The sequence below is a fragment of the Dreissena polymorpha genome, chromosome 8 (genome assembly GCF_020536995.1).
Source record: "Dreissena polymorpha isolate Duluth1 chromosome 8, UMN_Dpol_1.0, whole genome shotgun sequence".
Lineage (NCBI taxonomy): Eukaryota > Metazoa > Mollusca > Bivalvia > Myida > Dreissenidae > Dreissena > Dreissena polymorpha.
The window spans coordinates 25,705,489-25,732,195 of NC_068362.1; the positions used below are offsets into that span (position 1 = coordinate 25,705,489).

The 26,707-nt window shown below is 37.0% G+C and overlaps 2 protein-coding genes across 2 annotated transcripts; one reads left to right on the forward strand and one right to left on the reverse strand.

Moving 5' to 3' along the window:
- Window positions 1-4,000: 4,000 nt before the first annotated feature.
- On the reverse strand, window positions 4,001-5,637 carry LOC127840397 (uncharacterized). Its single transcript, XM_052368809.1, has 2 exons — window positions 5,549-5,637; window positions 4,001-4,869 (listed from the first exon to the last, which is right to left on the reverse strand). The coding sequence occupies exons 1-2, from the start codon at window positions 5,631-5,633 to the stop codon at window positions 4,001-4,003; spliced, it is 954 nt and encodes a 317-aa protein (XP_052224769.1). The 5' UTR covers window positions 5,634-5,637.
- A 9,537-nt stretch (window positions 5,638-15,174) lies between these two features.
- LOC127841002 (uncharacterized) lies at window positions 15,175-26,486 on the forward strand. Its single transcript, XM_052369483.1, has 3 exons — window positions 15,175-15,250; window positions 15,822-16,289; window positions 25,396-26,486. The coding sequence occupies exons 1-3, from the start codon at window positions 15,175-15,177 to the stop codon at window positions 25,863-25,865; spliced, it is 1,014 nt and encodes a 337-aa protein (XP_052225443.1). The 3' UTR covers window positions 25,866-26,486.
- The last annotated feature ends 221 nt before the right edge of the window (window positions 26,487-26,707 follow it).

The following is a 26,707-nucleotide window of genomic DNA, read 5'->3' on the forward strand; positions in this document are numbered from 1 at the left end:
TAGAATGATGGAAGAGTCCACAAGGCATAACTGGGTTAACTCGCAAAATAAATGTCAATTTTAAAATGCATAAATGTAAAAAGTTCGCTCAAGCTTGCCAATGGTAGTGAGTGTATGCTTTTAAATTAAATCCTTTGGATTAAGCAGCCTTGTGCTATTACTAAAAAATGAAATATAAAACTATTAATGGTCCACTTTTTCGTTAATGGTCACCTAACAAATCTATAACGATATGTCAACCGTTTTTTCACATTTGATGTACACTTTATCAAAGAAAAACGTGTATTCTGTATATTAACGATGTTGATTTTAAAATTCCTGTAACAGGATTCGGCACTGGAGTCGGGCAAGGCATGTCAACTGGTTTCGGACAAATGAGCCCTAACGGACTCGAGCAAGGCAACCCCTTTGGGATGAACAACGGATTCGATCAAACGAACCAAGGCGGACTAACCCAAGGAAGCTGGGAGACAAGGCACTCACGCTGGATTAGGACAAATTGGTCAAGGCGGCCTCGGGCAAGGCAACTCTTGGGCATTTGACAACGGTTTCAGACAAGGCCAGGGGGCACTCGGCCCGCAAAACCCTATGGCATTCGGACAAATGAACCAAGGTGGTTTCCCATTGGACAACCAAGGGGGATTGTCTCAGGGCTTTCCAGGCGGCGGCCAAGGTATGTTTAATCAAGGCGGTCCGTGGGGATTCCCACAAGGCGACCCAAATGGTTTTGTACCAGGCTTTCAAGGTGGGTTTGGACAAGTACGCCCAGACAGGTTCGGATCAGGACTCCAAGGTGGATTTAATCAAATGAATCCATGGGAATCCGTACAGGGTCCTAATTCGCAAGGCTTTCTGGATCCGTTCCGACAAGGTGGCCCCTCTGGATTCGTTCAAGGACCCCAAGGTGGTCTGAACGGCGGATTTGGACAAGGTAACCAGTGGGATCTGAACAACCTTGGTGGGTTTGGAAACGACATGAGGTTTCCCGGTGGAAACGACCAACGCTTTGGAAAGAAGTGATTGGGTCGACATTCCGAGAGCAGACAAACAGTGAAATTCCGAGAGTAGCGGATCTAGTTTATTTAGGGATCCGCTTTTTATTGACTTGCATTGAACTAAACTGTTTCATTATTATATAATTTTGCATATTCAATAACTATGTGCTTTCAAAATTAAAATAGTCTTATTAATTTTCCTTTAATGATTGTGTTTGTTTATGTTTTACAATACACGAAATGCATAGAACTTCTAGTGAATATTGCTGTGCGAGAAATATTGGTCGTCGTTATTATCAGAAGTAGCGGGAGGTAGCTAGCATATTTATTTCGATTTAAGACTATAGCAGCATTGTATGATTAGTTTAACCCAAATATAATCTGTAACTTCGTGAAGTCATCAACGAGAAATAATATACATAAGAAAAGTGCCCAAAACAAACCATTAACGAAGAACAATTTGAAATACAAACACGTTAACAGGTTCCAGTACTCACCCTCCACCACACACCGCGGGAGGGGTTGACTTACTAAGGGCATTTTATAATAGTTTAGGTTCATATTCACTTTCTGTGAGATTTTTGTAGTCGAAAAATATTTTATGGGCACAGAATGGTTTGGGATAAAACTCATAATTGACGAAATGGTCTCTTATACAAAAAGCCTACACATGCCGTTCCGCCCCCTTCATGTAGGCACATTATTGATAGGGTAAGTGACAACGACAACGAACAAGGCATGGTATAGGGAAGATAACTCTCGGTTATGGTAAGGTTAGGGTTAGTGTTAGGGGTCGGGTTAGGGTTAAGGTTAGAGTTAAGGCTAACCCTTACCCACACCCGACCCCCTAACCCTAACCCTTACCCTAACCCTCTAACCCCCCCCCCCCCCCATGCGCATTACAATACTCAGCCTCGCCCGTTGTCGTTGTCCGCTTCCCTTATTGATATGATCAAATGATAAATGATCGGTCAACCTAGGCGCGAAGAACCCAATAACAAACCTAAATTTAGTCACTGCAATCGTTGCAAAAAAAATCGACACAGTTAACATTTTTACACTTGCATTTATTCATTAAGAATCACGAAATGAAACATTACAAAAATCAAGCACACTAAGAGATCGTATATCACATTATTCTTCCACTAACATTCGTTATAAATATTATTTCCATGGACAGTTTCAAGTGCTTTAACGGATGCATATGTTGATCCAATATATAAACACTCAAATAGAGATGATCCTAATATGTTTAGGCCTATTTAATTTTTTAAACCATATCCAAAATATATGAAAAGCATTTGACAAATCAACTCAGGTTTTACTTTCATCCTGTTAATATTTTACATAAAGATCAATTTGGTTCCAGGAAAATTCTGTCATGTCTTATCGCATCTCTTAGATAAGTGAATGGTTTTGGTTAATGCAATAGATAAATTTAAAGCAATTGGGGAGTTGTTTCTTTGTTTGAAGAAGGCCTTCGATCTACGTGATCATGACAACTTACTGTATAAGCTTTAGTTACACCTTTTCTCAAAAATGATTTAGCATTTTTAACGTACAGTCGCACAAAAAACAATACATGTACACAAATATTAGAAAACGTCCATAAATAAAAAAATAACTATATTCATCGGGGATCTATTTTGGGTCCGTCGCTTTTTCTTTGTATATTAATGGCATGATGTGTTTTTAAATCCAAATTAAATGTTTTTAATAGGAACATACAATAAACTCACATCTATTAATGGTTTAAGTACATTTGTATATATTAATGAATCTAAGATAGAGAATATAACAACTCAAAATATTTGGACTTAATGTAGTTCAGCATTTGCCGTGAGATACACACGTTAGAAATGTATTTCAAATTATTTCAAATATCTTAAACATTAATTTAAAAGAGTAAATGTGTTGGCAACATAATTGTTTGTAATGTGTGTGGCGATATAATGTTCCAGCTTTCAAATACGAGGCTAAATTATTGTCGACCAGCCTGCAATCGTATTATTTAACAATCCAGTTTTATCAAATATTTCATCAAATGTGTTTTTCAATCAAATTTTCTAACGAAAATCATATGAGAAAGAAAATCAATAATCTTTGAATACTGACATGGGTACATGCAGCACGAAGCAGCCATACCCGTGTGTTATTTTGGATTCTACGAGCGCGATTGAAGAATAAATTCAATGCAAATGTGTACTGGTCTCACATAACAGCACATACAATGTTACATTATTTATGAAATTTTAAGTTACCCTATCGAGCCGTTTGTGAAAAAATCGAATGGTTAAAGTAGAACGTTAGATGTGCGCTTAAGTGCATATAAGCCGCATCATGCGAAAATAGGTTTTACGACATATGGCCCCACATCCGAGCTATCATGTTCCCTTTAAAGTTACGCCATGTTTCTTGGTTCCCTAAGCAAACAAGGTAGCTCATGATTGTTCGGATGCTCAGATGGTCTGAACAGCATAAGATCGATTTTCGGATGGCGCGGCTTTAATATAGCCATATTTTGTTTGTATATCAAGTGTTGTCCTTCTTGTATTCTTATTTTGCATTAGCATATACATGTACTGAAAAAGAAAAACAGTATTGCTGTTTTTACTTGTCTGTTCTCTCATGTTTGACCCCCAGAAAAAGTAAGTGACATAACCAAAACGAAACGCATGATTTGATGATGATGATGATGATGATGATGATGATGATGATGATGAGCAGGAGGAAGAGGAGGAGGAGGAGGAGGAGAAGGACGATGACGATGATGTTGTTGTTGTTAATGATGATGATTTATTGCTGAAAGCTGCTGAAATCTACGGAGGTTTCCGGAGATAGTCTATGCATCACGAGTGAACATGTGAATCGCGAATGTGTTTGTATTAATAAGATAAAGTTACGAATGGAAACAGCGATTCTATAGATAGAGGTTTGGTTTTTATTTTAACAATAAATGATAACAACAGCTTCATAGAAAGCATGCTTACTGGTGCAATTTTCGGTTAGTTGTTCATGTTGAATCCCGTGCCGCCAGAAAATCCGGCCACTTGTCCATACCCGGTACCGAAACCTCCGACCAGACCGCGACCACCGGAGACGAACCCGTTATCGTGGCCTTGTCCGAGGCGACCGCCGATGCCAGATTCAGCACCGGATTGTCCTACAATACCACGACCGGAGACGAATCCGTTGTCAAACCCGTTGTCGAACCCGTTGTCGAAACCGTTGTCGAAGCCTTCCGTCATACCGACACCGCGCAGTCCAAATCCGTTGGCAAAACCGCCCTTCAGATCTGCCTGACCGCGCTCCCCGCCGAATCCGCCAACAAGACCGTACCCACCAATTCCGCTTTCAAGTCCAAAGCCTCGATTGCTTCCGGCTCCTCTGAGACCTGCTCCGTATCCAGCACCGAGACCGTAACCTTCAAATCCACCGTCAAGACCGATTCCAACCTTGCTTCCGGCTACCAAAAGACCGTATCCGTCATCGAGACCATAACCGCCTCCGTTCAGACTTCCCTTTCTTAAACCACTCGTGGAATCTCCCCATCCGCCGAGCCCGCCACCAAATGCAAGACCTTCCTTTCCGTATCCGCTCCCGATTCCGAAGCCTCCTGTTCCGCCAATTCCTCCCAATCCCAAACCGCCAACGCTGCCTCCAATACCAAGACCCGCATTTCTGTATCCGCTAGACATACTGAAGCCTCCCTTTGCGCCGAACCCAACCGGTTCCCAACCTCCGAAACCGCCGCCGATACCCATGCCTCCCTTTCCGTATCCGACCGAGAGTCCGTGGCCCCCGATGCCTCCCCACCCTCCGAGGCCGGCACCATCAAGACCATGGCCGACACCGAAACCTGAGCTGAGGCCGCCTAAAGATAGTAAGGGTTAATTCGTAAAATGTACTTGCACATTTATTAAGCATTTATTGCTTGTTAATGCGCATGTTTTAATATTATTTATATTGATCGCCTAAAAAAATGTTCGTGCAATCGTTTATTCATTTGTTTTTGTATTTCACAAGTTTGTTAGACGTTGTAAAAAATCGTTGAAGGAAAACTTTTGCGAGGTAAATAACGTTAACACACTTATTACTTTATTAAAGCCCTTTTCGCGTTATGAACAATTGACAAAATCGAAAAGGAAAGTTTCAGATTTGAAAAAGTTCGTTGTAGTTATGTCTTTTGCAATAAAAACCTGATAATTATCAAGCGTTACAAACACGAAACGAGTGTATAATTTGGAATGATCTGTTGTTATCGTTATATTTTGTGACATTACGAGGATTGCTAATACGAAGTATAAAATACCGTATGAAATCCTTTCGAAACTATGTCGCCATGGATGAACGAGTGGTTTTAGCGTTAGACTTTTTACTCCCAGGGAAAGAGGTTCGAGCCTAGGTGTGGGTTACTTTTTTCTTTCTTTAATTTTTAGTGTGTTTTATACATGACATCTTTTGCTCCGATGTTAACATTTATCAATTTAAAGCATGTTATGACAAACTTCAAAACATATAACAAATATGTGAAAAGGTCCCATTAAACATACCGAATTTCCCGCCAAACTCTCCACCGTAGTAGTTAGCATTGGCGGCCAAGGCGCCTAGCAACAGGATAGCAACAGTCTTAAGCATGGCTGTAATTGAAACACAAAGTATAGGTTACCATACACTCGATCCGAATAAGGCATACAGATCTAGATGTTTTAAGGAAGAATTTATTTAATATTTAATACGTCTTCTTCATACGCTGCAAAGCAAATTTATGAAAGGAAGATAGGGCTTGAAACGATACTGAGATATTGTGTAATATAACACTGATAAAAAACTACATGCTAGTACTAATTCGAACAGTAAAACGTATTGTTCTTTTAATTTAACTTAATAAATAAATCATGTTATAAAATAAATTATATCTTTGAATCTAGATGTTTTCATATATTTTTGTAGTTTGAAAAAAAAAATAGCTGAACAACTTTTATCGGCTACAGTGATACAATAATAAAAATATATATCAATTTACTTTGTTGTTCTGATTTGGAGACAGATCTTAGTTAACTGTGAACGTGCATGGTTTTATACCCGTGAAATATTTCGGAGCGTTACATCACCAAACGTCAATCATGTCAAGGAAGCGAACGTTAACGTAAGCGTTCGTTACGTTTCAAAAGTTAGTCAACATATCTTACAGGTATATAAGACAACCTGTTATTGATCGCTTATGTAACATGTTCATTTTCTAATAAAGTCATCAAGTAATAAATCTCATTTATGATATGAAATTCGTGAATAGTATTTTTTCTCTTCGCTGATTGAATTCTGAAATGATGACACACGAACGGTGTCAATTTACGATCGCTTTAGGTCAACGGTAGCCACTGCAATTAACCCGTTTATGCCTAGAGGACTCTCCCATTCTCCTATATTTGATCAATTTATTTCCAAAATTAGGGATGTCTAGTAAATGTATTTCTATATTTTGAATATTTCTTGCAGAAATTCCTTTAAGCAACCAGCGCAGACCCTGATGACATACATGGGTAAAAACTTAATTGAATGAAGATCAGTGCCATTTTACACAAAACGGTCATTTTACATATGGTTTCTAACAAAAGAACTATGAGCGTCGCTCTGAAAAAAAACGGACTTAACCCATTTATGCCTAGTGGACTCTCCCATCCTTCTAAATTTGATCAATTTATTTCTAAAATTAGGGATGTCTAGTATACTTATTTCTATATTTAGAATATTTATTACTGAAAATCATTTGAGCAAACAGCGCAGACCCAGATGAGACGCCGCATCATGCGGCGTCCCATCTGGGTCTACGCTGTTTGCAATGTCCTTTTCTTAGGACGCTAGGCATAAATGGGTTAATGTTTGTGCGTAAATTGTCGTCCCAGATTAGCCTGTGCAGTCCCCATAGGCTAATCAGGAATTACACATTCCGCCTAAATTTGATGTTTGCTAAATAGGGACTTCCATTAAACGTAAATATACCATAAAAGCGGAAATGTTCGTTCCTGATTAGCTTGTGCGGACTGCATAGGCTAATCTGTGATGTCGCTTGTAATAAACCCCGTTTTCCTCGAGCGAGCCTCAATTATTAATATTTTTAGTTTCACAAATTATCTGCTTCACCTCATACTGTTTCCTTGGAAAATATATATTCATCGGGAATTGTAAAGCCACAAATTTTACCTGCGACTGTACCGTGTTCGTCAAATCCAATATTATTAAATATAAACGCTAATATACTATAAATGTATGATCTTTCCAACTAAAATCAAAATAGATAACACGCAGATGCAAGAATGGAAGTATAATGAAATAACAGAGGACGATTGGTTGCAAATAATTTTGAACTCGATGTGTACACTACTGTAATGGTACAGAACGACAACATAAATAAGAGTAAAACACACTTGCAAATACTTTTTTCATCAAATATATACATTATTATTGATACCCCGAAATTGGAGTAACTCGAGGCAACGACTTACTAACTCGTGGCCATGAGTTAGCTAAGTCGGGATCTCGAGATAGCTAAAATTCTCTCCTCTTTTGTTAAATGCATCCCTCCTTTATTTACTGCATCGCTCTTTTTTAATTGCACTCCTCTTTTATTCAGTTTTGCACTCCTATTGTTGCCACGACATTTAGCTAACTCATGGCCACGATTAAGTAAGTCGTGGCCTCGAGTTACAAAGTCGAGGTCACGAGATAGAAAAAAAGGGGAGTGCAATCTAAAAAAGGAGTGAAGGTTCCCTCTATGCCACCGTATAGTAGCCTGGATTACTTGCCCTTTGCACGAGTCAAGCAAAGACGAAAAATAACCTTATATTGGTGTCATAAGGATGTGAACCTAAACGTGTATAGGGTTAAACTTTTAAAGTGCGGATCATAAAAACGATAGGGGACATTATATTGTAGAAGAGTGGGATATATTAATGGAAGTGTGTTAATAAATGGGCCTGTCATTCTGATGTAGCTAAACCCCTGCAAGATATCGTTCAGATCAGTATTATTATGGCAACCCATTACCCCATGTAAGATACTTATAGCATTTCTTTATTAACATGCATTTTTGTTCAATTATAAATACGTCTCATATATGAAGAATATATGGTTGAACGGATTTTTTGTTTCTTTTCAATATTTTTAACCTGTATGTGGTTTTGTTTAAATAATTGGATAAGGTGTTCATACTACCAAGAGCCGACCACGTTTTTGACAAATATGGTATGATTCTCCGAATTACATTTAAGGTTCATGGGAGGGATAAAATTTATTTAAACTTTGATTTTGTTTTTCTTCATTCAATGTGGTACAATATGGTAAAACTATATATCATTTTAAAGGTAAAGACGGATAGAATAACATAAACACATTTTTGACATTCAATATGTTTTTTGATTTATTCATATTTTTGTTTAAAACCAAATCATTCTTACACTAATTTACAAAATTATAATCTAAAGTTAGGAAGGATATGCACCACCGTAAGTTGAAAAAATACAAAGCTAAATACATATACAATGTCAAATTAGCAACATTTCACAGAAAATTATTGTCAGAAAACAACAAATGAGTTATTATTCAACTAAAACAAGTTAAAGGTGCGGTTTATAGTCTGCTTCGACAACGGGTGCATCTTCAGCCGCCTTCGATATTAACCCCCCGATCACTGCGATTTAAGTCGTCCGTTTACATATGGCGCCGAAAGCACCCACGGCACATTGACTTGTTTCCCTCACAGGTACCCATTTATACACCTGGGTGGAGAGGAGCAAGCGTTTTTTTGATAATTTTCCTAAATTAAAATCTAAAAATAACTAAACTGAACTACTTTTTAAAAATCCAGGTATGGTGGATAATAAGAGTCATCATTCTATTTCAAGGGCTTAACAATTTTCCTATAACCAAATGGAAAATTTTAAACCATCTCAAATTGAAAGAAATTGCAGAAGACATATAACATTGTAAATAAATATAAAGAAATAGGTTTGGCTGTGTAAAAATCATTGTGATAAAAGGAGATATTGCTCATCAATAACAAGATTTTATGAGTTTTGTGCAGACGACTATATAAATCATAGTTGTACATAGAAATACACAGCTAGGTATCATGGTTTTTTCTTTCTTCCTACCTGAACAACTACTGTCCTTGTACCGTTTTGAATAATGTGTTCCTTTTGGCAACCCGAATCTTTTTATACATTTGTATATCGATTCCTTCTACCCATTTTGAAAGCGTGGCACTCGCTGTGCTCCGTAGAAAAAAACGTGCATTACAAATCGATCGAAATCACGTGAAGTAGTAAGAAAACCTGGTATGTGTATACACATAACTGAGAAAACACATCATTATTTTGACAGTTGGTCGCGACTAGTAAAACAACTGTTAAGATTAATCAGGAAGAGATCTCGCTTAATAACAGAAATGATCACACAGAGATATAATCACTTACCACATTTCAAATATTTTCCAGCTGAAAATTTCCCTCACACGTCTTTTTTAGATTATTAAAAACTCCGTTTAAAAGAATTATTTTTATATTTAGGTTGTTGAAGCGAATTATTATTATATATTATCAATAAAATAGTATACCGTGATAAATTGAACGGAGTTTCGTATCGATCTTTCTGTAAGCGTACTATTTTGTGCGCAATAATACATGTACATGTGCTACGACAACAATTGTAAACATTGGTGAAATGCTTCTTACAAAGTTATTTTTTTTTGAGTGTTTACGAAGTCTGATCATGCAGTTTGCACACATAAACGGAAATATTACAATCCAATGCATTTGTCATCGTCAACCGTTTGGAATGTCAATTAGGCGATGAGTGAGTTTTTAGCATGTTTCTTTCAATTTTATTAATTTAAAAATGGCTGCCCCCATCGTCATGAAATGACATGTGTTCGAGTTTTGATATTTCTAGATATGTATTTTTTTTTTACTATTTAAGCGTAACTTGCCCTCATCAATGTCGATATTATTAACTAGTTATATAATTTTCCGCCGAAATACGTTGAATATACATCATTCAGATTTTTGAAAATAATGTCTATTTTTGTGTTAAAATCGCTTTGTATTGTGATTAATTTTGTCGATAGTATGAGACTTTGCTGCACAAAATTGGTAGCAGTTTGAAGGAAAACCATCCTTTTTTAGCAAATATATAAACATTTTCAATGTGGCACTCTTCGTTTAGTCAAATTTGAGTTCAATGCTAGGGGTCCCACATTTTTCTGACTGAAGCCTCTACATGAATCTTAAGAACATGGCATATTTTCTGCATCCCGTTTGTAGCTTCATGAATTTATTTGTATGTTAACATTTGATGCATATGATTGTTCATCGGGATAACAAAAGTACAACACTCTTAAAGAGTATCAGGATAACACGGTTGGGAATCATAAGTTGGCTTCTGTTGTCTTAAAGGGACCTTTTCACGCGTTGGTATATTAGTCCAGTCTATTTGTGTGAAAATTGTTCACAAAATGATAGAAGCATGAAACTGTGCAGAAATGGAGTTAAGGTTATAACAAATAATTTTGGATATGAACCCATCTGAAAAAATCAAAATGGCGGACTTTGGCAGCCATTTTAAAATGGCGGCCATAATTTGTTCATAAAAAATCTTCAAAAAATCATAACAATTATATTTTTTCATCTATTTCAATATACAAATCTCTAATAATATCCCCAATCAATATACTTCTTCAATTGGCAAAAATACGACGGCCATCTTAATATACGGCCATTTTGAAAATTACATTTTTCGAAATTGCCAAAAAAATTCATTTTTAAATTATTTTTTATTAATAGTAGGTAATCTTTTTTCATTAAAATTACAAACGCTTACATATTACTTTAAATGTATATCCACACACATTATCTATGTCAATTATTTTTCAACTTAATACATGCACATATCTATTCTGGATGCCAGATTAAATGTTCTGCAGTAATTCACGCGACGCGCTTAGCAATTGCTTTCGCAACCTCTGTCATTCCAGCACATTCTTGTGTAAATAACTGGGAGACTTAAAAAAGAGCAATACTGGCCTATCTAAATGACGTAAGACACGTCAATAGAGAATTATCCACGCAGAAACAAGAAAAAAAAGGATCTTGTTGATAAACTTTTCAGTTTAGAACTCAGCATATCATATGACAGGTTGATAAATATATCGACAGCTTTGTGGCAATATTTTTACAACCGGAGCAGTTGATAATATTGACCACAATCCAAGCTCCACTACAGCTAAAGGTTCATTGCATGGAACAGCGATTTCTCTATTTTAACACCCAGAAGATGATAACCTAGTCACTGACAGAGAAGGGATCTTTATCAATGAAAACATCAAAAGAGACAATATAAAACTATTACCAGAAAGATACTCAATAGTACCACCAGTCATTCTCCCGAAGGAGCCAGCTGCTGTACCACTTTCGGAAGGACCATTGATGATCCATTCAGACCATTTCAGTGATGCACAAGACTTAAGAGTTTAGGTATATAACATTGATAAGGTAATTTGCATAGTTAATACAAGATTTCAGGTCAATTGATACACTAATAAAATTTTGATGAATTTTTTAATGTATTTTTTTTTTAATTTGACGGCCGCCATTTTAAAATGGCCACCATACCCCTTTATGCACATTTTTGAGAGTGGGTCCATACCTGATAATGTTCAGTATGCTTTTAGCAAGTATTCTGCAAATGTTCATGTTTTGATCACAACTTGAACAATTCTGGTGAAAATCTGCACAAATCGACTGGACTATATTGACAAAATTGAAAGTAATCGAGTAGGCATAACACTTTAAGTCTTTTCAAGCATTTTGGATTGAGATGAAGTGTATTAAAATACATGTGTATTCGAAGTTATAACTTTTAAACAAGTTTATTAATAAAGTAATAACGTGTAACACACTGACTTAATCATTAGCATAGTGTTTGTCATATTCGTTAAAACTATCATTGATATTTTTTTCTCCAAACACTGTCTGTTACAATTTGGAAAAAAAACATTTCTGGTGAACTACATGTAACACAATGCGTAAACCGGAATCTATTTCACCCACATTCTCCTCGACTTAAGCATAAACCGGTCGCTCGATGCACGATTGCTTCGGCATATAGTGTTTAGCGTGTATTTGCTGTAATAAGGGGTTGTGATTAGTTGACGACGATAGCTTGTTTCGTCAAAATGAATTGCTGCAATTTGATAATCGCTCCCAAATTATTTTGTTTATTCCAGGCGTACTAAGTACGAGCACTGTATATGGGAACGTTTAATGTATCCTCTACTTGTCTCAGTGACTATTCATTTGAACGAAATAAAAAGGATTGTTAAAAGCAAATAGGTATCATGAAATGCTGGTGCTACTTTCAAAGCATTATTAGTAAGAGATAACACGTGTATATATGTGTCATTGCGCAATAAAACAAGTCAAGTATATTAACATTTTCAGTGGTGGAACCGAACTTTTTAAGGCCTTTGCAAACAGTTTGGATCCAGATGAGACGCCACAGAACGTGGCGTCTCATCAGGATCCAAACTGTTTGCTATTCGGGTAGAATTCTTTAAAAAAAATCGAAGAAAATGCTAATTTTAGAAATTCAGCAGACGACATTTTAGCAGACGACAAATTTCCAAGCATGCAAAGGGTTAAGGGTTTAATAACAACATTTACATCCGACCTTATTCAGCAAAAATAGTGCAGAAGATTGAATGTATGTGTAACAAGTATATACTTACAACCGCATTTCTATTGTCTCTTGTAAATAAAAGAAAACACTCTTTGGGTCTTATGATGTTATTAACCCATTTATGCCTAGTGGACTCTCCTATCCTTCTAAATTGGATCAATTTATTTCCAAAATTAGGGATAACTAGTATATTTATTTCTATATTTAGAATATTTCTTACAGAAGTTACTTTAAGCAAACAGCGCAGACCCTGATGAGACGCCGCATCATGCGGCGTCTCTTCTGGGTCTACGCTGTTTGCCAAGGCCTTTTTTCTAGACGCTAGGCATACATGGATTAAGCCTATATAATTTTGAGGATAATTGCGTCTGTTGTTACAAATCGTTAGTTGCTCAGCATAAATTATTTGTAAGTTGACCAGCGGATGAAAAACGGAATTGTTGTCAGTGTTTTCACTTTTTTATCTGGTCCTATTTGACTTGATGTTGTTCGGAAACGAACATATTTTTGGTATGGTGCAAAACAAGTCCATATTAGTACAGCAACCATAACTCAGTCTTTGATATTCATTGAGTGATTTCCCTTCGTTTCATTCATTCGTGTTATAAGCATATAAGCATAACTTTAATATTATTAAATTTATTAAAATAAAAATTCATTTATTCATCATTTACTTTTGAGGAATTGTTCATTTTCTTTTTTATAGGTTTAATTTGGAGACTACTCTATTACCTTTAACCCTTTGCATGCTGGGAAATTTGTCGTCTGCTAAAATGTCGTCTGCAGAATTTCTAAAATTAGCATTTTCTTCTATTTTTTTCAAAGAATACTACCAGAATAGCAAATAGTTTGGATCCTGATGAGACGCCACGTTCTGTGGCGTCTCATCTGGATCCAAACTGTTTGCAAAGGCCTTTAAAATTCCGGTCCCCGCACTGAACGGGTTAAAGGAAATCTTACACAAGTTCATAAAATGCCCAAGGTTACTGATTGGCAAATCACGTTACAGAAATCATGATTTGTTCTGCAGTATTTTAGAGTTATTTTATTCTATTAATGCTCATCTTTGCTATAAATATACGTTTTTTCCAATACTTTCATGGTCGAGATCGCACTTTTTAGTCCATGCAATACTTCGGGTATTTCGGAACTTCAATTGATGCTACTTGATTGATTGTATATAAGTATTAGATGTTGAAGAGAAAAACTGACTTCAACATTATGATGTCTGAATCGATAACATGTGAGTAAGTTGAAGTCAACAAAAACGCTCTGTTCGCGTAAGGTTGGTTCGTCAATGCATTAAGCTTAATAAACGTGAGTAATTAAATACAAACTGCAACATTATATCAGTTGAATGTAATTAAGTGTCCCGTTGCCCCCTCCGGTTATGAAAAACGTGATCGTTCACGTAACCCACTCGAACGAAGGAGATCATTTCCGTGACGTTACGGGCGAATAACGTCTGACTGCCGTAACGTTACGACTCAGGTAGGGTATATAACTGGGCCCCTAATTCTAGCAAAGCAAACCGGTTTTTGACGACATCAATCAAGTAAGTGTTCTTTTTTCTCTCTGAACGAATAACTTAGAATTAAAAAATATATACAACTTATTTCATTTAGGATAAATAGCACGCATGTTAAAATTTAATATAGAACACATTCACTTCGAATTGATGGTTTAAAGAATGCGATATGCAAAAACGTACACGCATATCGACGTTAAATACGGTATTATATTTATAAAAAAAGATTATATATCAATAACTTTTTATAAAAAAATGCTTAACATGTTCGACTCTTTTTTTTTATATCAAGATGTTATTCTATGTTGAAATAAAAACATGTGCGATAGTGTTTCTTCAGGATTTAATCAATATAAAATTGTTAATACACGCATATATGCTTAAACAGATGGACCAAGGATTGTTTTGAATATCCATTATATTTAGGTAAAGATACTGTAGATATGCACCTTTCATCTGCTAAGCTTATTTCTTCATGATAACCATTAAGCATGTCAATGCTGTTTGCTATTAGGTTAACGACACTATGGATAAAACAACAGTAACATCTAAAAATTAATGCCATAGGTAAAATTAACAAATGTGTTTCTAATAAATATACATGTAAGATTTGCTCTGTGAAATGGGATTGAATGCATGTGCGTTAAGAGTCGCCACAGATAATCCTGTGCAGTCCGTACAGGCTTATCAGGGACGACACTTACCGCCTTAAAACTGGATTTTTCCTTAAAAGAGACTTTCTTTTAACGAAAAATACTATTAAGGCGGAAAGTGTCGTACCTGATTAGCCTGTACGGACTGCACAGGCTTATATGAGACGACGCGTCACACACATGCATTAAACCCCCTTTTCAAAGAGTACGGCCTTTATATACCGGTAATGTATGTGACATAAAACACGTTCTTCTCTTTTCAGCCATGCTGAAGACTGTTGCTATCCTGTTGTTAGGCGCGCTTGCAGCTAACGCCGACTACTACAGTGGCGGGAAATTCGGTAGGCCTACTTGTCACGTTTGTACTGTACACAACACTGATGATTTCTTAAGATCTCTGCACAAAATTATATAAACTTAGGATTTAAGAATATTCATGGAATCCATGGCCTAGATTATAGTTTCTTCTTGAAGAAGTCTTTTTCTAGAGAACCATTAACTTGAATACAAAATGGGTATTCTATTAAATTTGTTATTTTTTTGTTATTTGTTATGTCCACAAAAATCTCACAAGAAGCAAATTAAGATTACATGTATTATACACTATTTTTATGAGATTGTAATGGGCCTTATACGTCTACTCGAGAGGAAGTATATATGCTCAGCGAACGTAGCGTAGTAATGTTAATGTTTACTAACGTGTAACCTCCAACGTAGATTGGACATATTTCTGACATTTGCGCCAACAGTTTTTAGTAATACACTGCCCCTGATCTAATCATGTATTCCCTGAGGCGGCCTCATCTCAGGCTACGCTGTCAGCAATAAATTTACTTAACAAGCAATAAATGGAACATTCATGTACAAGTAATCCGGCTTTACACTTAACGACTTCATCCTTTCTTTCTCAAGGCGGCCTCAGCTCAGGTTTCGGTGTCAGCCATGGTCTTGGAGGTGTCGGCCTCGGAGGATGGGGAGGCATCGGGGGCCACGGACTCTTGGGCGGATACGGAAAGGGAGGTATTGGTCTCGGCGGCGGTTATGGCGGTTTGGAACTGGGCGGATTCGGCGGAAAGGGAGGCTTCGGTGTTGGGAGTGGATTTGGCGGATGGGGACATGGCGGATTTGGAAAATATGGGGACTATGGACTTGTAAGCGGATTCGGCAAGGGAGGCCTTGGTTTGTCCGGCGGTCTCAGCGGATGGGGAGGCTCCTTGGGCGGTTTCGGAAAGGGAGGTCTAATCGGTGGCTCTTACGGTCTCGATTCCGGATACGGAGCTGGTCTTTGGGGCTCCGGAAGCAAGGGAGGCTTCGGTCTTACCAGCGGATTGGGCGGATACGGTCTTGGTGCCCAATACGGCGGCGCGTTCGGCCTGGGAGGTCTGAAGGGATACGACAACGATTTTGACGACGGGTTCTACAACAACGGATTCATGTCCGGTCGTGGTATGTCGGGAGGATTCGGTTCCGGATATGGCATCGGCGGTGGATTCGGACAAAGCTACGGCAGTGGATTGGTCTCGGGTCATCGCGGTCTGGTGGGAGGATACGGCATCGGCGGTGGATTCGGACACGGATCAGGACTGCAAGGTGTCGGTCTGAAGGGAGGCTTCGACAACGGATTCGACAACGGGTTCGATAACGGTTTCGACAACAACGGATTCGTCTCCGGTCGTGTTGGAGGATTCGGTGCCGGATATGGCATCGGTGGTGACGTCGGCCAAAGCTACAGCAGTGGATTGGTCTCAGGTCATTCCGGTCAGGTAGGAGGATTCGGAGCCGGATTTAGACAACAGACCGGATTCGGACACCAAGCCGGATTCGCTGGCGGCAATAGATTCAACAATTAATAAAGCGTTATTTTGTTGTATGTCGTAACGTCGAGCAATTATTTGGTGTAACGATGATATATTTATTCTTAAAAACACAAGTGTATATTGAAAAAAATGATTTTTTTTATCTTAAGATAACATATCCGTTTGTTTCAAGTTAATAGTGAGTAAATACGGAAAAAATGTCTTAAAAATCCAACGGCGTTGAAATAACTTGTATATTAATTTAGTGTTCGTGCTTTATATTTGACAATTCCAACATTTAAACAACAATTTGCATTGCAACCATTTGCTGCGCAAATAAACGTATTTTATCCATATTACAACGCTCAAGTTACTCCACACGAAAACCATTATTGTCTTTTACCCGACTTATTTCACAACCATATTGAACTTTCTGACAAACATTTTGAAAATAATGACAAAAAGATCTGTTGGAAATTACGTATTATAAATAATACTTTATTGATCTGTTTCTGCGCGTTATTTGTTTTATCAAATGGCATGACGTGAACCCCAGTTGGTTTCAAATTACAACACTAGATTTACACAATATTAGAGCAAATTGGAAATAAACGCTACAATTGTGTATGTTATGATTAGTTTGTTTATTTATTTACAAACAATAAACATGGGAACGTTTTCAAAGTTTTAGTTATTAATTGCACTTATATAGGCGTGCATACTCAGGGTAGGTATTCAAACAATGCATCAATGTCTTCTTACATACTACCAAAGTAATTGAGCAAAAAAAGTTTGTTTTATTATATTTTTAGTAACAGTAAGCTCGACCGTTATTAAACTTGCTCGCGATGCAATACCAAGATAGGTCAGCATGTAAACCACCGACACACAACACCTCACAAGAAAACCCCATGAAAACCTCAAAGGTTTTCGTGAAAACAGTATTGCTGTTGCTAGGAACAGTGCCATTGATCTTGTCATTACTGGGTTTTTCGTGTTATCGTTCAAACTTGATACGCATGTAACATACATACACAAAAATGTCTCCGCAAAATCACCGTCTGAGCTAAAAGTAGTGTTCTTCAGCCTATTCATTTTTATTTTCAGTAACTTTATTCAAAGTTTCTTCAAGATTGGTCACTGCACGATGGCAATGAAAACTTCAGTTATTCAACACAAACCGTATTTATAGATAATAATCTGATTTTGTATCAGTGACCTTCACCTTGCCCCAACTTTTCCCATGAACAATTTAAAGTAGTCGACATGTTGATGTTATAAAATTCAAACTAAAGTTATTGACTGATAACAATCCATTTAACGCCGACCTTCCGCCCGCCCGAAAACCCACTCCCACTAAATTGTAGCTTTTCTTTTGCTATTCATCAATCTCGTTGCGTTTCTTGTTATATAAATTAATATTATATTCGATTCAAGCTTAACAATATGTCGAATTGTCTTAATTGATATCTTGTACTAGAGTGTATGTTGGACGTAATAATATAACCCTTTCTACCCGCATATTAAAACAATTATGTATCCACAGCACCACGTGCACGGTATAAGCAAACGATAAACAAGTTTAAGCAATAAATCTTAGTCAAACTGTAGAAAAAGCTTAGATGTTTTGAGCAAGTTTTATAAAGATTGGACACTAGTGTGTCTACTAACTGAGTTGACGGAATTTCTTTAGTTTAAACGTGTGATCTAGTGTTTGACCTTGTGTGGGCCAATTTCTTAGTCGACCGAGAATGGTCTGATCAAGTTTCATGATGATCGGTTAATACATGTGGCATCTAAAGTCTTCAAAAAGATTATTGTTGACGAAGCAAGACGGACAAAAGCTAAACATAATACTTTGTGCTCAGGTGCAAGCTGAAAACTTCATGTACGGAGTAAATCAGGGGATGCTACTCTGACTTTGTGATAAATGAATGAAAAAGGGATCTTTTCACGGTTTGGTAAATTGACAAAATTGATAAAAAGTTGTTTCAGATCCGCAAATTTTCGTTTTAGTTATGATATTTGTGAGGAAACAGTATTACTGAACATTTACCATGGTCTAATATAGCCATTATATGCATCTAAACGATTTAAACACCTAAAAATTATAAAGCGTTGCAACGCGAAACGATTGAATATTTTGGTGTGTTCTGTTGTTGTCGTTTAAATTTGTGAAACTATGAAGATTGCTTACATAACGTATAAAATACGCCTCTCATTTATGCTTGGCAGGATGGCTCAGTGGGCTAATGCATTTTTACTCCATGATTCCGGGGGTCACTGGTTCGAGCCCTGCTGCGGGCTACTTTTGTTTCCTTTTTTAAATTTTATTTTTGATTTTTTACGGGAGCTTTTAAAGTCCAATGTTTACATAAATCAATATAAAGCATTTAATGACAAACTTCTTAATATGCCAAAATTTGTGAAAAGGCCCCTTCTCCTTGCCATTTAATAGGGCGTTAAAAAGTGCCAAGGATAAAGCGCGTATGGTTCTGTTCTCAAAGCAACTTCATGGTTCGTGTTCATTCAAAGCTCAGATTACAGTGAGAAATATGTCCAAATAAAAGAGTCCATGTAAAACTTTGTGCATACGGTGGTCAAACCGGTGGAATGATACGGAACACTTATCTCCAAGAATTCAATGTATCACCTGCTAACAGACACTGTGATGTATTTATCCTATTAGAAATTGTGAATTTATGTTCGTTAAGAAAAAGATTTAAGGCTCATGTAGCATGGAGCGACATAACCCAGTAAGGTAGCCCTTATTTCCAGCTTGTTATTGAAAAAAAAATTATCACGTTAATATTGTTTATTGTTTTAACAAGCATTAAATTAAGATTTTGAATATTGCGAAAGCGAAATTTTGTTTTTAATTTCGCAAAAGTTGTTATCAACGTTAAGCAAATGTCAAATATACATGTCTCGGAGATTTATTTTCCTACAAAAAATGAATTTTATTTAATTCCATTCATATAAATGCAAATGTAATAAGTCAAAATTATGTGTAATACATTCAAGTTTATTCTTTGTATAATGTCAATGTTAACTGTGTTGATCGCTAACGAAGCTTAAAATATTGTACTATGTATACATATTATGCTTATGGTTCGGAGGAAATAACATTTTATATGTAAATATTCATTATGAAACAGTGTGTTGCTGTTAATTAGAAAAAAAATAGCATATTTAATGAATTTGAATTTTAAATAAAAAGACAAATGCCATAAACATGTTTGGCAAACACAATGAATTAAGAACATAAATATATACATAATAAAAATAACTAATACACATTTGTGCACTTGTGAGCATGTAAGTATGAAGTTTATTAATTTCTGTTTATTGACATCTTGTGGATGTATTATGCCCTTGCATGCATACACTTAACTTCGATGAGTTCGCTATCTGATTTGTAGTTGTTAGATTATGTACATCATTTAAAAGGGCCTTTTCACAGATTTTGGCATGTATTGAAGTTTGTCTTTAAATGTTTTATATTGATAAATTTAAACATTGGTTCTAAAAATCTCCAGTAAAAAATCAAGAATAAATATTAAAAAAACAAAAACAAAAAACAATGTAACTCTCAACAGGGCTCGAACCACTGACCTTGGAGTCCTAGCGTAAAAAGTCCCCTAATTTAGACCGCTCGGCCATCCATGCTCATACAATAAGTGATGTACTTTCTACTTTACAAAAACAATCCTCGTAGTTTCACAAAATATAGCGACAACAACAGAGCTCTCCAAATAATTCAATCGTTTTGCGTTGCAACTCTTTATAATTTTCAGGTTTTTAAATCGTCAAAAGATGCATATAATGACTATTTTAGAAATGGTAGAAGTGGTAAATGTTCAATATTTCTGTTTCCTTACAAATATCAAAACTAAAACGAAAATTTGCGAATCTGAAACATTTTTTTTAATTTGTCAATTTACCAAAACGTGAAAAGGCCCCTTTAACGAGCAAACGCGATATTGGCTTCGGGCAGCTTATGAGAAGTACGTCGCGCTTCCGGCGAATAACTATTTTGTTCCCGGGTTTTAAGAGCAATTAAAAGTAAGGTAAAATGTGTTTTGATATACACTAGAAACATTTAAGCCTTAGTGTAAAATACAATATCCACATTATCCATTACTATTGCCTCCAGGCTTCATGAAAAGTCCCAAACAGTGCCTGTCAACCGGACAGGCTGATGGAAAAGTAAGCCTGTCCGGACAAAAATTCACCTGACCGAACAGCGTGAGTTCCGAACAGCGTGAGTTTATAACTGAAGAATTAAGTAAAGTTTAACTCATATTTATTGCAATGTGCAGCCTGTGTATAAGTATTGGACAACTTTAAGTAATTGATTTTGGAACATATAACATCAATTCATTATGTGTTCTTATGCAAATGTAACACACTGTAATTTTAAAATATGGGATTCATTCAATATAATATGTAATTATGTAGTCAACTTGTACAAAATATGCTCTTATATATTCTCCGTACAATATCAATCTTTTACAAAACTATCTGTTTTATATTATCAAAAATAAAATGATAATGGCATTATGCGATATTACACTGATATAAGCACATTTCCGTGTTATTTCATGCGTTCCGACGATACATAAAGCAAAACATTGCTTATATATGATGATGACAACTTCAAATTTGACAATTTCAATCATTTGTATAAGCATTTTTTTCATGTGTAGTTTTTTTGTTACAACCTTTGTAATTGGATAGATGGTAATATGTCGGAACAATGAAATTGACGTTTACGAAAAACAACAACAAAGGGAGAGTACTCTTAAGAACTAGTAACGCGTTGGTGTTCTTAATGACAATTAGGCTCGAAATTAACGAAAAGAGTGATACCGATTGGGTTAAATCGTTCTTTTGGCAAGTATAAGACTTTTCGGTATTTAGTCATATTTTGTTTGGCTTGTCACAAGGACCGGCAATATTAGAAACTTCGCCGGACCGTAAAGACTTTTGCCGGACAAGACCGGCGGTCCGGCCTTTTCAGGAAGCCTGGCCTCTTTTTTAACATTTAAATAAATAATATCTGTATTTAAAAAATTGTTCTAAACGTCTCACTTTCTAGCAATTATTTGTACATTTGTTTTATACAAAGACGTAGATTAGGGTCATGGAAAGAAAACACTTCATCGAACGCGAAGTTTTTAAGTCTTTTCCGATTATTATTAATCACAATCAATTAATAATTGACAGTAACAAATGTAAAAATACTCTTATTAGTAAATAAAACATCGATTTCGATTCTATATTTCAATACGACCTCTTATTTACGCATACTCTATCCATCCGACCTCTTATTAAAACAAAGTTTATCAATACTGTATTTTATGTTGCAATCGCGACGCAGCCCCACTGACGCCCGACACTTGCCCCTTCAACACTATGTTATTTGGAACCGGAAGCTTCCATAACACAGTCCCGAGCGACGCATCTATGGCAAAAGCGTAGGACTGCAGGCCAACCATCACTCCAAACACTATCACCTCACTAGACTCGTCCGTGTCTTTCGTAAGGAGCGATTTTTTATTGTTTCCCTGGTGGTATCGCCTAAGAGATTTCGGAGGTCTATGCTTTTAGAAAGGCTTCCATCGGCGTTAATTTGGATAAGCATTGAGTCTATGGTGGTTGCCCAAATATATGACGTCATCGTCTTACGTGCGTCATATTGTATCCAATCACTGTCCGGTTCCCATGTTGACATGTGCGTAACGTATAAGTTGTCTGAGCGGGAAACCAACTGTACAGTGTCGTTTTTGTCTTCAAATTTCCAGAAAGATCTTAAATCATTTCGCGATGACAAATAAGGCGGAGGCAAGCTAACAAAGATCGTTCCGACAAATGCAAAATGAGAGCTTACCCAGTTAACGGTTGCGTTTTGATGTGAAACTTTGAGATAAAACGAAAATGATCCGCTAGGACGACATCCCCAGAACGGGTATCAATCAATGAACAGTGCCCTAACGAAAACCAGATTAAAAAGAAACACTAGACCGTGAACCAAGTACATCTTCTAAGCTCTGATTCATAAAATGACCGCAGGAAAATATACACAGTTTCATACATACATCAATTTAATCTTAATAAATACTTTTATCTTAACGTTGATAATACATTGAATTGATTACGACATTAAACTTCAAAAGGACACAAATGAAAGATACTATAACCCATATAACAAACATACACCATAAAGATAGGCATACGTGTTAGCAAGTTTTTTTTTATTGTATTGTATAGATGCAATTCACTTATAGATAAAACATGTATCTGAAGATATAACTTAGAAACACGCTTCTCCTTCATGCGTGCAGACACTCAACCTTTCTTGTCATGCATTTCATACGATAACATGTGAGTAAGTTGAAGTCAACAAAAACGCTCTGTTCGCGTATGGTTGGTTCGTAAATGCATTAAGCTTCATAAACGTGAGTAATTTTATACTATATGAAACATTATATCAGTTGAATGTAATTAAGTGTCCCGTTGCCCCCTCCGGTTATGAAAAACTTGATCGTTTACGTAACCCACTCGAACGAAGGAGTTCATTTCCGTGACGTTACGATACGACTCAGGTAGGGTATATAACTGGGCCCCTAATTCTAGCAAAGCAAATCGGTCTTTGGCGACATCAAACAAGTAAGTGTTCTTTTTTCTCTCTGAACGAATAACTTAGAGTTAAAAAATATATACAACTTATTTCATTTAGGATAAATAGCACGTATGTAAAAATTTAATATCGAACACATTCACTTCGAATTGATGGTTTAAAGAATGCGATATGCAAAACCGTACACGCATATCGACGTTAAATACGGTATTATATTTATAAAAAAAAGATTATATATCAATAACTTTTTATATAAAAAAATGCTTAACATGTTCGGCTCTTTTTTTATAAACGGTCATCAAGATGTTATTCTATATTGAAATAAAAACATGTGCGATAGTGTTTCTTCAGGATTTAATCAATATAAAATTGTTAATACACGCATATATGCTTAAACAGATGAACCAAGGATTGTTTTGAATATCCATTATAATAAGGTAAAGATACTGAAGATATGCACCTTTCATCTGCTAAGCTTATTTCTGCATGATAACCATTTAGCATGTCAATGCTGTTTGCTATTAGGTAAACGACACTATGGATAAAACAACAGTAACATCTAAAAATTAATGCCATAGGTACAATTAACAAATGTGTTTCTAATAAATATACATGTAAGATTTGCTCTGTGAAATGGGATTGAATGCATGTGCGTTAAGAGTCGCCACAGATAATCCTGTGCAGTCCGTACAGGCTTATCAGGGACGACACTCACCGCCTAAAACTGGTTTTTTCCTAAGAAGAGACTTTCTTTTAACGAAAAAATACTATTAAGGCGGAAAGTGTCCTCCCTGATTAGCCTGTGCGAACTGCACAGGCTTATATGGGACGACGCGTCACACACATGCATTAAACCCCCTTTTCACAGAGCACGGCCTATATATACTGGTAATGTATATGACATAAAACACGTTCTTCTCTTTTCAGCCATGCTGAAGACTGTTGCTATCCTGTTGTTAGGCGCGCTTGCAGCTAACGCCGACTACTACAGTGGCGGGAAATTCGGTAGGCCTACTTGTCACGTTTGTACTGTACACAACACTGATGATTTCTTAAGATCTCTGCACAAAATTATATAAACTTAGGATTTAAGAATATTCATGGAATTCATGGCCGAAATTAAAGTTTCTTCTTGAAGAAGTCTTTTTCTAGAGAACCATCAACTTGAATACAAAATGGGTGTTATATTAAATTTGTTATTTCTTTGTTATTTGTTATGTCCACAAAAATCTCGCAAGAAGCAAATTAAGATTACATGTATTATGCACTATTTTTTTATGAGATTGTAATGGGCTTTATACGTCTACTCGAGAGGAAGTATCAATGCTTGAGCGAACGTAGCGTAGTAATATTAATGTTTACTAACTTGTAACCTCCAACGTAGAAAGGAAATATTTCTGACATTTGCGCCAACAGCTTTTAGTCATAAATTGCCCCTGATGTAATCATGTATTCCCTGAGGCGGCCTCTGCTCAAGCTACGCTGTCAGCAATAAATTTGCTTAGCAAGCAATAAATGGAACATTCATGTACAAGTAATCCGGCTTTACACTTAACGAATTCATCCTTTCTTTCTCAAGGCGGCCTCAGCTCAGGTTTCGGTGTCAGCCATGGTTTTGGAGGTGTCGGCCTCGGAGGATGGGGAGGCATCGGGGGCCACGGACTCTTGGGCGGATACGGAAAGGGAGGTATTGGTCTCGGCGGCGGTTATGGCGGTTTGGAACTGGGCGGATTCGGCGGAAAGGGAGGCTTCGGTGTCGGGAGTGGATTTGGCGGATGGGGACATGGCGGATTTGGAAAATATGGGGACTATGGACTTGTAAGCGGATTCGGAAAGGGAGGCCTTGGTTTGTCCGGCGGTCTCAGCGGATGGGGAGGCTCCTTGGGCGGTTTCGGAAAGGGAGGTCTAATCGGTGGCTCTTACGGTCTCGATTCCGGATACGGAGCTGGTCTTTGGGGCTCCGGAAGCAAGGGAGGCTTCGGTCTTACCAGTGGATTTGGCGGATACGGTCTTGGTGCCCAATACGGCGGCGCGTTCGGCCTGGGAGGTCTGAAGGGTTACGACAACGATTTTGACGACGGGTTCTACAACAACGGATTCATGTCCGGTCGTGGTATGTCGGGAGGATTCGGTTCCGGATATGGCATCGGCGGTGGATTCGGACAAAGCTACGGCAGTGGATTGGTCTCGGGTCATCGCGGTCTGGTGGGAGGATACGGCATCGGCGGTGGATTCAGACACGGATCAGGACTGCAAGGTGTCGGTCTGAAGGGAGGCTTCGACAACGGATTCGACAACGGGTTCGATAACGGGTTCGACAACAACGGATTCGTCTCCGGTCGTGTTGGAGGATTCGGTGCCGGATATGGCATCGGTGGCGGCGTCGGACAAAGCTTCAGCAGTGGATTGGTCTCAGGTCATTCCGGTCAGGTAGGAGGATTCGGAGCCGGATTTGGACAACAGACCGGATTCGGACACCAAGCCGGATTCGCTGGCGGCAATAGATTCAACAATTAATTAAGCGTAATTTTGTTGTACATGCCGTAACGTCGAGCAATTATTTGGTCTAACGATGATATATTTATTCTTAAAAAACACAAGTGTATATTGAACAAAAAAGAGAGTTTTTTTTATCTTAAGATGACATATCCGTTTGTTTTAAGTTTATAGTGAGTAAATACGAAAAAAAAACCAACGGCGCTGAAATAACTTGTATATTTATTAAGTTTGTGTGCTTTATATTTGACAATTCCAACATTTAAACAACAATTTGCATAGCAACCATTTGCTGCGCAAATAAACGTATAGTATCCATATTACAACGCTCAAGTTACTCCACACGAAAACCATTATTGTCTTTTACCCGACTTATTTCACAACCATATTTAACTTTCTGACAAACATTTTGAAAACATTGACAAAAAGATCTGTTGGAAATTACGTATTATAAATAATACTTTATTGATCTGTTTCTGCGCGTTATTTGTTTTATCAAATGGCATGACGTGAACCCCAGTTGGTTTCAAATTACAACACTAGCTTTACACAATATTAGAGCAAATTGGAAATAAACGCTACAATTGTGTATGTTATGATTAGTTTGTTTATTTATTTACAAACAATAAACATGCGAACGTTTTCAAAGTTTTAGTTATTAATTGCACTTAAATAGGCGTGCATACTCAGGGTAGGTATGCAAACAATGCATCAATGCCTTCTTCCAAACTGCTAAAGTAATTGAGCGAAAAAAAGTTGTTTTATTATATTTTTAGTAACAGTGAGCTTGACCATTATCAAACTTGCTCGCGATGCAATACCAAGATAGGTCAGCATGTAAACCACCGACACACAACACCTCA